The following is a 12881-nucleotide window of genomic DNA, read 5'->3' as shown; positions in this document are numbered from 1 at the left end:
AAGCCAAAGGGAGAGAGAGCCCAGACTCGCTCAGGGCTATGGAGTTGGAACTTCAACTGGAGGGCACTGGGGAGCCTTGTCAGGGCTTTAGGCCAAGGAGTGACAGAGTCAGATGTGCATAAAAGGCTCCTCTGACATGGCGACCGAAGGAGTTGGGGCTGCCGCTGAGAGGTCCCCACCAGTTCCAGTGGGAGATGACCGTGTCGGCAGGGAGGTGGTGGTAGTGGATGGAGACGGAGGGAGTGGAGAGATTTTTTTTTTTTTTTTTTTTTGCCCCTAAGTTAATCAACTTTGTTTTTAGAGCAGTTTTAGGGATTGAGAGGAAAGTATATGGAGTTCTCATATATTCCCTGTCCCCTTTCTTGCATCCCTTACCCCAATGGAATGATTCTGAAGATTTTCTAAGGGACAAGCAGGAGGTTTTGGTGACTGGCCAGAGTTGGGGGGGAGGGTGGTGGTGAAGGGACAGTGAGAGAGGATGATACCTGGGTCCCTGGGTTGGGCAGCTGGCGATGGCGTCCTCAAGGGAGTGGATTCATGTTTGGCTTGGGTGCATTGAGCTGGGGGCACTGGCGGGATGTGTAGAGGGCGGTCTCTGTCTCGTGGTCTGGGCTCTAGCCACACAGATGTCCCCTGATCCACCAGGGTGCTGGCCTCCCTGCCCACCAGCAGACCCAGGGCTCAGTGTCATCGCAGAGTGGCCTTCCCCACCTACCACTGCGTTCCCTCCCGACGCAACTTGCGGTTTTCCTGTCCGTCACCACCGCACTTTGTATCCATTACGTGTTTCTGTGGGTGACGCCGTGGCTCATGTCAGTCCTTCCTCTCTGGCCTCGAAACTCTGCCAGCACAAGGCTTGTGTCTTTTTCATCTCCTGTCATACTCAGCAGAGCCTAGGACAATGGGGGCAGCACTGTCGCACGAGTACTTGGTGAACACCTGCCCCTGGGATCTAGACTCAGGAGACAGGTCGGGGCTGGCAGTATGGGCTGGGTGGTGGCCAGGTGGTATGGATGGTGACGGTCACCTGGGGAGGGGATGGGGGCACAAGAGAGTGTGCAGGACTGAGATGGGCGAGGGCCTGGGATGGGTTCCCATCTGTGGGTCAGGAGGCCCTGGACCTGGTGAAACATGGGTCATCAGACGGGTTGGGGGAGATCCAGGGAGGGAGATGTCAAGGTTGGGTTGTCCCATGGTGGCCGTGGCTGCCATTCAGGGGCTTCATGTGCCCACACAGTTCCTGGCTCCCGGGGCACGTCAGCTCCGCCCTCCTCCCACTGTACTGAGGAGCTGTTAGGAATCCTGTGTTGTGGCTGATGGAACTGCTGACTGATGAGGCTCTTCCTGAGATTACCCAGCCGGTGCATGAGGAGGGGGTCGGTCTCCAGGGTGCTCTCCACTGGAAAGTGCTGGCCCCATGCCCCGTGTTCTGTGTCAGACTGTCATGCTAGGGACGGGGTTGGGGGCGCCGGGAGGAGAGCAGCCTGGAGGCTCTGAGCTGGCGGCAGAGGCAGGTGGTGGCTCCAACCTCTGGGGGTCAAGGAATGAGGCTGAGGAGCGGGACTGAGGCCAGGCTGGCGGAAAGAAGCGCAGGCCCGGCCGCTGAGGTTCCTGGAAGCCAGCCTCACACCAGGGACTCAGGAGCCAAGGAGTGGCTCAGGACCCCAGAGCCAAATGCAAAGGAGCCACCCCACCTAAAAAGTCAAGCCCGGAGGTCAGGGATTCTCAGAGCCTCTCCCTCTTTCCAACAGCATTCCAGCTCACAGAGTACTTTCCTGTCCTTTCTCGGACTTGGTCCCCTCAACCCTCTGGAGTGGGGGGGGGGGGGGGTGGCAGTAGGAAGTGTCCTCATCTCGGTCCCATTTCCACGGTGGAGGAGACCAGAAGTGACAGCCTGTCCCACAGCCAGCAGAGGATGGAGTGAGGATTCCAGCAGAGGTCTTCTGGCATGTCTGTCCGAGTTCTGGCCGTGAGATCCGAGCTGTGAGGGCCGCCCTGAGAGACGAGAGACAACGGTGAACCTCAGTTCATACTCCCCGCCCCCCCGCTGCAGTGCAGGAAGTGGTTTTTGAGGGCCGAAGCAGAGCCCAGCATCTGTGGTGGGTGTGATGAGTCATCTCGGGGTGAGAGCTGCAGGATGACCTGGGGTCAGCAGACCTGGCTCCACATTTAGTAGCTGTGTGACATTGGGCAAGTCACTTCCAGCAGCTCATTGCCCATCCCCTCTTCCCCTACACAGGGCAGCAGGGCTCAGGAGCTGCTCTGGGAGTCCCACCTAACCCCCTCCCCAGCCTCTTCTGAGCCCGTGATTGCAGTGGGGGCAGAATTTGATTAGATCCTTCGCAGCAGCTCCATAGAGAAGGCCTGGCTCATTTCCGGTGTGCTCCTAGCCAGCAAGACATGGACAGAATTAACACTGACCTGCCAAGCCAGAAAAGCAATGGATGGACAGGAGAAATGCAGATTCCCCCCGGCAAGGGGACAGCTGCATAGAGGCCCTGGGCCAGCAGGCAGATCTCTCTGGGCCTCTGTGACTGGATTCTCATCATTCCCACCTGTGGCAGAGCTGTCGGGCTTGGTGTTGCCTGTCAGCTGTCGGGACCCGCTTTAAGAGGCCACGGCCTCTTGATGGGCATCTGGGTCCCTGCAGGGTTTCCCTCAGTGCCTGGAGCCGGAATGAATGCATGTAGGTTAGGACATATGTGTGTCCCCGTAGTCCTTCCCCTGCCCCCACATCCTGCTCACAGAGCAGTGTCGACACAGCAGGGCCGTGCGCGTGCCATTCTGTTCTTCATAGTACAATCCTGTGCTCTGGCATCCCTTGTGACATAGTCTCATCTTTATCTCTTTTCCTGTCCTAATTCCTTCTCTGGTCACCCCTCCCCCCAGATTTCTGAGGTTTCCTGTATTTGCTCCAGAAGCCCCCTCCCCCCGGGCACTCCCAACCCCAGCTCACCCAGGAACACTGGCCGGACCAAACCCACGTGGGTACTTGCACGAGCCTGATCCTGGAGCACAGGGAAGAGCCAAAGAGCTCTGGTGGGTCCTTCTTTGCCTGTATCTGCCCTAGGTCCATGAGGGGACCTCAGGTAGTGCCCAGCCTCCCCCTAAGCCCCCTTCCCTCTAGACTCCTGGATCCATCATATTGTGTGGAAAGGCCCAACGAAGCCAGGAGATAGCCCTGGCTGGCGGACGTGAGTGCTGATACTAAGTCAGCCTGCAATTTCTTAGGTAACTCTCTGAGTTTCCGGGACCTCAGTTTCCCCATCTGTAAAATAAGACCGGACTAATGATAGCCACCATGTTACCAAGTTTCGCCTGGACTAGGCCCTGTGGGGAGCACTGAGAATAGTCCCTGTGAGTCCAGTGTGATACGATGGCCCTGTTCCTGATGAGGGGACTAGACTGAGAGTTTGGGAGGCTGGCCAGAGTCGCACAGCTGGAAAGCAGTACCACTGAAATCTGAACACTGATCCCCCGGCAGAGAGGGCCCGTGGGTCCTGGGTGGTTTCTCGGCTGCTGCAGGGCGGGGACCCTCTGGGGACAGCAGCACGTCTCCTCCTGGCTTTGTTTGGTTTGGCCTCAGTTTGGGGCAGGATTGGCAGAGGCAGGCTGACTTGCATTTCTGGTTTTGGGTCTGTGGCTGCACTTTCCCGAGGGTGGGGGAGGCGGGCTCAGGCTCAGTCCCTGCAGGCACAGGCCCTGCCCTACCCCCACCCCCCCAGCAAAGGGGAAATGCGGCCTGCTTCCCTCTGGGCCACTCAGTGCCAGGCCCCCAGGGCACCAGTTGCGCTGCTTCCTTCTGTGTGTTCTTCCAGGTCAGGGGTCTGGCTAAGGAGGGAGGGTGATTGAATGTGGGGCACAGGGAGCTGGCTGTTTGTTTTCCTAGAGGAGAATGCTCCCTGGCGGGTGGGGTGAGGGGCGGAGGACTGGGCTGCTTAGGAATCTGATCAGAAGCAGGCCTTGGAAGAAGGAGCCAGAGGCCCTGCTCCAACCCCAGCTGAGCCCCCATTTGGTGCTGGTGCTCTGGGGCAGGTCTCTAGGTCCCTCTCCAGGCTGGGCCTCAGCCTTGCTGTCTGTCCATCAGCAAGGGAGCCGTCTCTGTCCCTGGGAACAATCTGGTGGGGTTAAAGCACAGACCTTGGCTTCTAGATGAGAATTCTGCATTGAGAGGCCTGCCATCACAGTCACAAACTTTGATATGTGGCCGACCTTGCCTCCAGGGGTCCATGGGAAGGATGGGCTGCTGTTGGAGGTTTGAGGCTCTTCCCTCTAGACCCATTGTTCCAGTCACCACCACTGCCACCACCACCAGCATCCTGTTCAAGAACTTTAGACTTTCAGGGCACTTGGCTGACTCATTCAGGAGAACGTGCGCCTCTTAATCTGGGGATCATGAGTTCAAGCCCCCCATTGGGTGTAGAGCCTACTTAAGAAAAAAAAAAGAGCTTTATGCCTTCTGTGTTTATTCTCCTGGTTTGTCACTTTTGCGTGTTGGTTATCTCATTTAATAGGTGGGAACCTTGAGACCCAGAGAGTTTAGTGACTGACTTTCCCTGCCTCCCCCGCTGTGTGGTTTGCCCTTGGCTCCTGGCCCTCTCTGGGCCTCAGCCTTCCCCTCTGTGCATGGGGGATTTGGGATCATGGATGTTTCGGGGGCTGAGACTGTGAGGTGTGCGGGATCCATGGGTGGAGTCATCTCCCACCTGCGGGTACGATTTATAGGGCATGGAGTCCTTGCGGGTGGGCACCTGTGTTCGTCTGTGCCTGAGAAGGAACTCTGGCCAGATCATCCTAGAGTCCTCTAAGGCCCACTCTGCTGCCTCACTCAGCCATACTCTCTGCTGGGGTGGGGGTGCTCCCAGCCCGTGGCCTTTACCCACACCATACTTTGATATCCACTCTGGTGCTCCCAGATGCCAGTGGGAACCTTGCCCCATGTGGGCAGCACTCTGCTGCTGCCTTGAGCCATGGCTGTGCGGCAGACTCTCAGATAGGCGCCTGGCTGGGGCTCCCCAGGCCTGAAAGGAAGTCTCAGCTATGGACCCAGTCTTTCAGTCCCAGGCACGCATTCCTATACATCTCTATGATCCCCAGAGACATGTGGCCACTTTTCCCTTGGTGAGTTCTAGGTGGCCACGGTCTCTTGATGGGCATAGCCCGGACTCCAGGCAGTTCTTGCCCCAGCATTCTGAGTCCTTGGGTGCAATGAGGGGCGCAGTCCAGGCTTGAGACCTGCTTCCCCCCCATGTGGTTGTGGCTCTGTAGATACTCCTGCCTCCTCCCCTGAGCTCCCGTCTTCCTGTGAGCAAGCTCCCTCTCAGACTTCATCAAGGGCACTATTTTTCCCTTTGCAAATGAAACCTGTAGGAATCCAGCAAGAATGCCGAGGTGAGGTTCAGAGGGTTTCGTGTCAGGTAGACAAGGCTTTCTTCTGTCTGGAGCCCCTGAGGTTCGTCCAAACCCAGCTTAAAAACCCCTGGGTGGATCATCCCTCAGTGAGATCCCCATGTGCTGGGACATCGGTGTCACCCGAGGGTGGGCAGTATTTTGAAGTTCTGGTTTCATTCTAGTTTGCTGGTTTCAAAGAGATGCTTACGTATTCAGAGCAAGTTCTTGTTTGAGGATTTTTTAGAACTTTAGTTCAGGTAGAAGATACCCTTTGGCCAGATCCAAGGTTCTATCAGCTTGTGATTGCTCAGGCTTGGGACTGGCTTTGGTTCTGGTCCACAAAGGCAGAGACTCACGGAGACACCAGAGGGCTCTTTGGAAGATCATACAAGGAGTGTTTAATTTGGTGCGGTCCTGGCAGGCGATAGGATCCAGATAATAGTGGTTACCTTTCCTTCTTTTCCTAGATGACCAACCGTGCTCTTGATGGAGTAGAAAGAAGATTCAAGCCAGAAGACAAGGGTGGAAACCCATGTGCAGCAAAGCCCAAGGGGGCCTTCTGTTTCCATCTCTCACTTCAGCTTTCAGACTGTGGAGTGTCGGGTGTGGGGTTCAGGCCATTGCCTGATTTATTTCAGCCTCCAGGATGTTGGCTCACACACAGTGACAGAACATCTCATAGCCCTCTGTTCTGAACCTTTCTTGTTTGCTTTTTGTTTCCCAGATGTCTGAGCCAGAGGCGGATGAGAAGCGAGAGATGCCCTTGGAGGAAGGGAAGGGTCTGGGTGCCGAGGACCCACCACCAAGCAAGGACCCCTCTCTGGGCCAGGAGCCTCCTTCAGGACAAGACTTGCCACCCAACAAGGACCCCTCTGCTGGCCAGGAACCTTCACCTGGCCAAGAGTTACCATCTAGCGAAGACTCACCTTCCTGCAAGGAACGTCGTCCAGGCCAGGAGCCGCAGCCAAGCAAGGACTCCCCACCATGCCAGGAACCCCCTGCAGCCCTGGCCCTCCCTCTCTGCCAGGACCTTCCTGCTGGGCCAGAGCCCCCTCCCAGCCAAGACCTCCCTGTCATCCAGGACGCCCCTGCTCAGGAGCTTGCTCCCTGTCAAGACCTGCCCCCTGGCCAGGTCCCCCAGCCAGCTGAGGAGACAGAAAGCTCTGGGGAGCCCCCAGCAGCCACCGGAGACCCACCTGCGGCCTCCAGGCCAACCTTTGTGATCCCTGAGGTCCGGCTGGACAGTGCCTACAGCCAGAAGGCGGGGGCAGAGGGGGGCAGCCTGGCTGATGAGGAGGACGGGGAGGAAGCTGAGGAGGGGGACGAGGGTGAGGAAGAGGAGGAGGAGGACACGAGCGATGACAACTACGGGGAGCACCGTGAGGCCAAGCGCAGCAGCATGATCGAGGCGGGCCAGGCTGAGGGCGGCCTCTCCCTGCGGGTGCAGAACTCCCTGCGGCGGCGGACGCACAGCGAGGGCAGCCTGCTGCAGGATACCCGCGGGCCCTGCTTCGCCTCCGACACCACCCTGCACTGCTCGGACGGGGAGGGCACCGCGTCCTCCTGGGCCATGCCTTCGCCCCGCACGCTCAAGAAGGAACTGGGCCGCAACGGGGGCTCCATGCACCACCTTTCCCTCTTCTTCACAGGACACAGGAAGGTAAGAAGGCTGAGGGCAGCTGGGAGCCGGTAATAAATGGAGAGATAGAGAGGAAGGGGGTGGGTCTGGGAGCTGCAGGGGACAATGCTGTCCCACCCCGGCGCCTCCTGAAGCCTTCCAGGGAGACTTCTACCCATTTGACAGAGGATCCAGCCAAGGCACGGAGAGACCGAGAAGGCCTTGCCTGTGTTAAGCCCGTGACTCTAACTCCAGCAGCTGTGCTCTTATAGCTCCCTGGGACTGGGAGTCCCCACCGAAGTAGAGCAGGTGTGGCCTTGCCCAAAACATGGTCTTTGGATCTGAAAGGTCTGAGTCCTTGGCTGGAGGACTGTCTTCTGTGGTAGAACAATTTAGACTCCATCCAGACCTAGCTAGACTAGAAATCCATCAGCCAACAGTGACAGCACACATCTATCCTGGGCTAAGATGCTACGCAACTTATTTTTTGTTGTTTTTAATTTTTAATTTTTTGACACAGAGAGCACATGACTTGGGGGCAGGAGCAGAGGGAGAGGGAGAGGGGAGAGAATCCCAAGCAGGTACCATGCCCAGCAGGGAGCGCCCCCTGCCACCCTGACGCGGTGAGATCATGACCCTGAGATCATTACCGGAGCTGAAATCAAGAGTTTGACGCTTAACTGACTGAGCCCGCAGGCGCCCCAAGTCTAAGCAGTTGAGCTGACCTCACTGACGTTCACGAAAGTCCTATGAAGGAGAGACTGTTGTGGTTCCTCGCGAATGAGGAGACCGACGCACTCTGGGGTTATCTCACTCACCCCAGGCCACGCGGTTTATAAATGTCTGCCCCAGCACTGGATCTGGCTCCAGGGCTGGAGCACATCCCCTCCATGCTATTTACCTCTCACAAATATTTATAAATAGATGAATAAGTGTTTATTGATTTCCTGCCATGTGCCAGGCCCTGTGTGCTGTGCCACTGCAAGGCCGCAGGGATGTGTGCAGCGGCTCTCAGCCTGCGAGCAGTGAGCCATCTGGGGGGGAGCAGCTGGCCCAGCAGTGAAAAGATTGCGTCATGGCCCCAAAGCCTGCTGGCCAGCTTGACCCTAGGCTCCATCTCTCACTTACTCTGTGACCTTAGGTGAGTCACACGGCTCCTCTGAGCCTTAGTGTTCTTCTGTAAAAAAAGAGATGAATTACACTCATGTCCCAGGGCGGTCAAGGATGAACTGGAAGAGCCTGTTGCCTGGTGACCTTAGTTCCGGCCCAAGGCCAGGTGCGTGGGGTGGGGATGAGGGGTAGGGTAGGGACCTGGGATTTTATGGAGGAGAGACCTCAGGGCCTCAGTCTCTCAAGGAGCGTTTCTGGAGCAAGAGGCCGCTTGGCTGGGGTGTGATGGTTGAGCAGGATTGGAATAAAGAGCAGATGAGACAGGCGCTCTGTGAAAGTGGACATGACCTGGGCACACCGTCTGTAGAAGCCTTTGGCTAGAACAGGGGATTCCTAAAATGCAGGGATGGCAGAGACATGGCATGCATGCTGCCCTTCCTGCCTCTACACCCAGGGCAGACATGACTAATGGATTCCAGTGCATTTTTCCACTGAGCTGGGCCATGGCTTCAGAGGCCTTCTTCACCTCAGGCACTAGTGCAAAGGCTGACTTCACTGCTGCAGGGTGTTTGGGCTGGAAGGACAGGCTGAGAGACCCCACCCCCACCGAAAAAGGCCTTAAGCTTTGAGCCTGGAAATTGGAACTAAATCTAAAGAACTGGCAGTGGATCTCAGTTTCCTCGTCTGCAAACATGTGTGGTTCTAAATTTGATGTGCTCCGTAATGACCAGGAGGAGCTTATTAATACAGAGATTTCTGAGTCTCCAGCCCCAGGCTCCTAGAATCAGGATTTCCAGCAGGTGGTGCCCAGACCCTTGCATTTTAGACCAGCCCCCAGGGACTGTGCTGTTCCCCACAGCGGGAATATCACCATCTTTGGCCATTTCTTGATGCAACTAGAGAGAGTCTAGAACTCTGCCCTACCCGGGTGAGGCCTCAGGCTCACTCAGACCAGGCCCAGCCATTCCTGTCCAGGGGGCACTGAGATCCCAGGGCTCACTACCCACCAGGCCTCTCTATCCTGACTCCACACCCATTCCCCAAGACCCTTCCATGTTCTGTTCTGTCTGTAAATACAAACACCTATATGCAGACACGCCCACACCTTCACACACACCCTTCTAGTTCCCCCAACCCAGCTGATCTGAGAGCCCGTTTGGGGGCAGATATGCCTGGACCAGCTCTGTCGGGTTTCAGCTTCCTCCTCTGGGAGCCCTGGGTTTTCACTTGCCTCCCCCACCCTCTCTGGGCCTCTCGTTTCCTTTCTTGGGCTTGAGCCATAGCATTGGCAGGGGCTTCAGAGGCTGCGCCCCCATGGTTTCCAGTGGCCTGGCTGCCAGTCCATCCTCATGGACACCCTGCTCACTGAGGCCATCTGGCTTCGCCGAGAGCCCTGCCCTGCCCTGGAGGTCGAGGCTGGACTAGTGCCTGACTCTGTACCACCCCTCATGGCCTATGGGCCCGGGGTAAGTCCCTGCCCTTTCTCTTAGCCTCAGTTTCTTCATCAGCAAAATGGGTATGGTAGTGATACCTCCTTTGTGGGACCTCAGGGAAGGTTAAGTAGCCCCACGTGAGTGGAGCGTTTGGGGCAGTGCCGGTTCTCGGCACTCAGTGGGTGCTCCAGAAATGGGAATCATGTTGATGACGAGGAGGAGGAGAGCGGTAGCACGTGTGACAGCAGGCATGCCAACATTCACAGAGTGCCTCCAGCTCCCTTTCCTGGAGTGCACAGCACCACTGCCGGGTGGGCACCCTTGTCCTCGTCCTCCAGTAAGGAGACTAAGGCTGGGGGAGAAGTGTCTTGTCCTAGGCCACACGGCAAGTACTGCAGGAGCTGGGCTATGGCCTCCCCCTGCCCAGTCCTCCCTGGCTCGACCCCAGACCCTGCATATCTCAGGCTGGTGAGGGACTGGATGTGGGGGGCTGTGGCGGGGGGGGGAGGCAGTGGCCTCTCACATGACTTCCATCTCCCTGGCTTGGGTATGGTATGGGCCTGGCTTTCTCGGGAAGGTCAGCTGCTACTTACAGGGCACTGTTTCTAGGCTGTGCCAGGCAGGAGGCAAAGAGGAGAGGGGCGAAGTCTAGGGGAAGTCAGACAGACCTGAGTTCAAATCTCAGTTCTGCCTCCTCCTTCCTGATCCCAAGTAAGACGTTGGCCAAGTTATGTCTTTCTTTGAGCTTTTCATTTTCTCTTATAAAGTGAGAGTGTTAAGTCTTCCTTGGATTTGTCCCAGGGATTCGAGAGGATTGCAGTATTTGGAAAGCTCTGTGCCCGTGGCAGGGATCCTGTTACGATGTGAGAGCTAGGAGAGCCCGACAGAGCTGGTGTGGCCCTGGGCTGGTGGTTGTGCTGCTGTGTGGCTAAGCTGAGCTGTCCCGAGGGCCGGCTGCCTGTCACAGGGGTGACAGTCCCTGCATTACCGCTACCCCCCCCCCCCGCCCCGTCACCTTGCCCTGTTGGGTGTGGAGCGATTTCTTTCTACTGGGAGCAGGAATATCTGAACCAGACAGATCTGAGAGACGGCCCACTCGCTCTGGTCATTTTACAAAGGGGCTGCCTGAGGTCCAGAGAGGAGACGACCTCTCCACCAAGGTTAACTCCTGGGCCATCCCCCGGGCCTGGCTCCCGATGCTGAGTTGAGTTGTCTCACAGCACCCTCTGCTGTCAGACCCCTGCCTTGCTGGCTGCCCCTTGGCTCCCCTCAGGCAGAGCCTTCATCTACCCTTTTCCTGGGAGCCAGAGAAGCCCTGAGCACAGCTGTGTCTGGGTCCAGGTTGCTGCCCTTTAGTTCCGCCTCAGCCTGGCCTGGCGTGGCCCAGGGTCGTGGGTCGACTTTGACATTGAGGAGACAGAGGCTGCAGCCCCTCCCTGGCCACACTTCCTTCTCCCCTCCTCCTGCAGGGACTGGCTTGGGCAGAGGCTAACTGCCACAACAAGCTCCCCACCTGGGCGGGAGGTCAAACCAGAGCACCCCTAAGATGCCTTCCAGCTTCAAGCTGTGACAGTACCATATAGCCCCCCATTTACAAAATGCTTAGAGAAGAATTATTGCCGATGTCTAGACAAATACGTGTTGCATTTAGACCCAGTGTTTCCACAAGGTTCTACAGGGTCCACCAGGCTGGGCCAGGTCAGAGAGGGGCGGGGTTTCGGGGACTAGTGCCAGGCATAGCTGGGGAGTCCCAGAAGTTGGGTCGAGACCAGTGAGAGGAACCAGGTGAGGCCCCAGTTGATAGGAGCCCTTGGTCATGGGTGGGCTTTGGAGCTAGGCCTGAAATTCCTGGCGTCTTGGCAGCTCGGGGAGCTGAGATCAAAACGTTAAAGCTCTTCATTGAGCCCCTGGCACGTTAGTGGGGGCTCAGTAACCAGGCACCATACCCACCACAGCTGGAGGTCGGCGAGTGCTGGTGCATACCAGGCACTGGGCTAGGCTCTTCCTGTGTGTTCACTTAGTTAATTTGCACCACACCCCGATGTGCTGGGTCTGGTTATTATCCCCATTTTACAGATACAGAGACTGAAGCACAGAGGGAGGTTGTAGCTCAGCTAAAGTCAATGAGCTCAGAAATCACTGAGGTAGGATTCCAATCCAGGCAGTTTAGAAGCGACATTCTTAACCACAACTATTATTATAGTTATAATTACGGTAAGAATTATAGTTATTATTCCAGGGGGAGGGAGCTCCCAGTGCCTGGAGTGGCCGGGTGGGGGCCAGGCGGGCCCCAGGGATTCCTGCCTGGAGTGAAGGGAGGCTCCCCTCCATTTCCCTTTCAGCAGGGAGGGCCCCGTAGAGTGGCAAGGCGGTGGGGAGCAGATGGGAAGGAGAGGCCTTTAGTGTGCTGGGTACTGGGCAGGCCTTGCTGTTGCTCCCGGAGAGGGGAGCCTTGGGGGACACTGTAGGGCTGGGAATCAGAGCCCTGACTTTCTGACTCAGTTTTTTCTCTGTCTAGCCTGCCGCCGCACCCTCCCCCACAATGCCTGGGTTTCCCCAGATGCTCTGGGGGTCAGTGCCCAGGGCCTGGGCTATCAGGCTGATTGGTGTGGGTTGGTCTCTGCTGAAGATGACCCCCTCCCAGCAGTGGAAGGAAGAGCCCATTTCCCAACAGTGCAGAGGCTGGGGGTGTGGGCGGGGCGGGAGTGGCCCCCAGGCCCATTGTGTGGGCTCGATAAAGTACGGAAGCTGAGGTTAGAATGGGAGGAAGCCCAGCGCCTGTGGCCCTTTCCCACGGGTGGGGGCTTCGGGCACTGCCTAGCCCGCCAGAGTAAACGCAGCAGTAGGCACACCGTTGCCGCAGTGGGAAGACTCACTGAGCAATGACCTGGGCAGCCCTCATTACAGAGAGCCCCAGCATCGCGCCCCAGGGGCTGAGACTTCATAGTGGTGACTCTCCCGACAGCCAGGGGGCTGTCACCCCACCTATGCTGTAGCTAATGAAGCTGAAGCTGGAAGGCTAAGAAACTCGTCCAGAGTCAGCGGAAATAGGACCAGTACCTGCTTCCTGCAAACCGGAGCTCTGGAGTCCCCACCATAGATGGGTGTGTGCCTGTGTGTGCACGTACACACCCGTGTTTACAATCCTGGCAGGGCAGTCTTCTCAGGAAGGAGGTGGCACTTCCCCAAGTCTTTTACTGAAAACATTTAAAATGTGCCCGATCCTTACATTGGAGTAGCAGCATCCTCTGGTGGAGAGATGCGGGCTTTAAATACACATACCCTTAGAGTCCCGCTGTCACTTCAACTCCGGGTATCTTTGGGCAAGT

General features: G+C 57.1%; 1 protein-coding gene across 6 annotated transcripts in view; it reads left to right on the top strand.

Moving 5' to 3' along the window:
• Positions 1–12881, top strand: part of RGS3 (regulator of G protein signaling 3) — a 119912-nt gene that overhangs the window by 98612 nt on the left and 8419 nt on the right. For all 6 annotated transcript variants that reach the window (XM_059142767.1, XM_059142768.1, XM_059142769.1 and 3 more), the window contains one exon: positions 6116–7051. In XM_059142767.1, coding sequence (XP_058998750.1) covers positions 6116–7051 — 936 coding nt within the window. The remainder of the gene's footprint in view (positions 1–6115; positions 7052–12881) is intronic.

The sequence above is a fragment of the Mustela lutreola genome, chromosome 12 (assembly GCF_030435805.1).
Source record: "Mustela lutreola isolate mMusLut2 chromosome 12, mMusLut2.pri, whole genome shotgun sequence".
NCBI classification, from domain to species: Eukaryota; Metazoa; Chordata; class Mammalia; order Carnivora; family Mustelidae; genus Mustela; species Mustela lutreola.
This window is presented reverse-complemented; position numbering and strand designations above follow the sequence as displayed.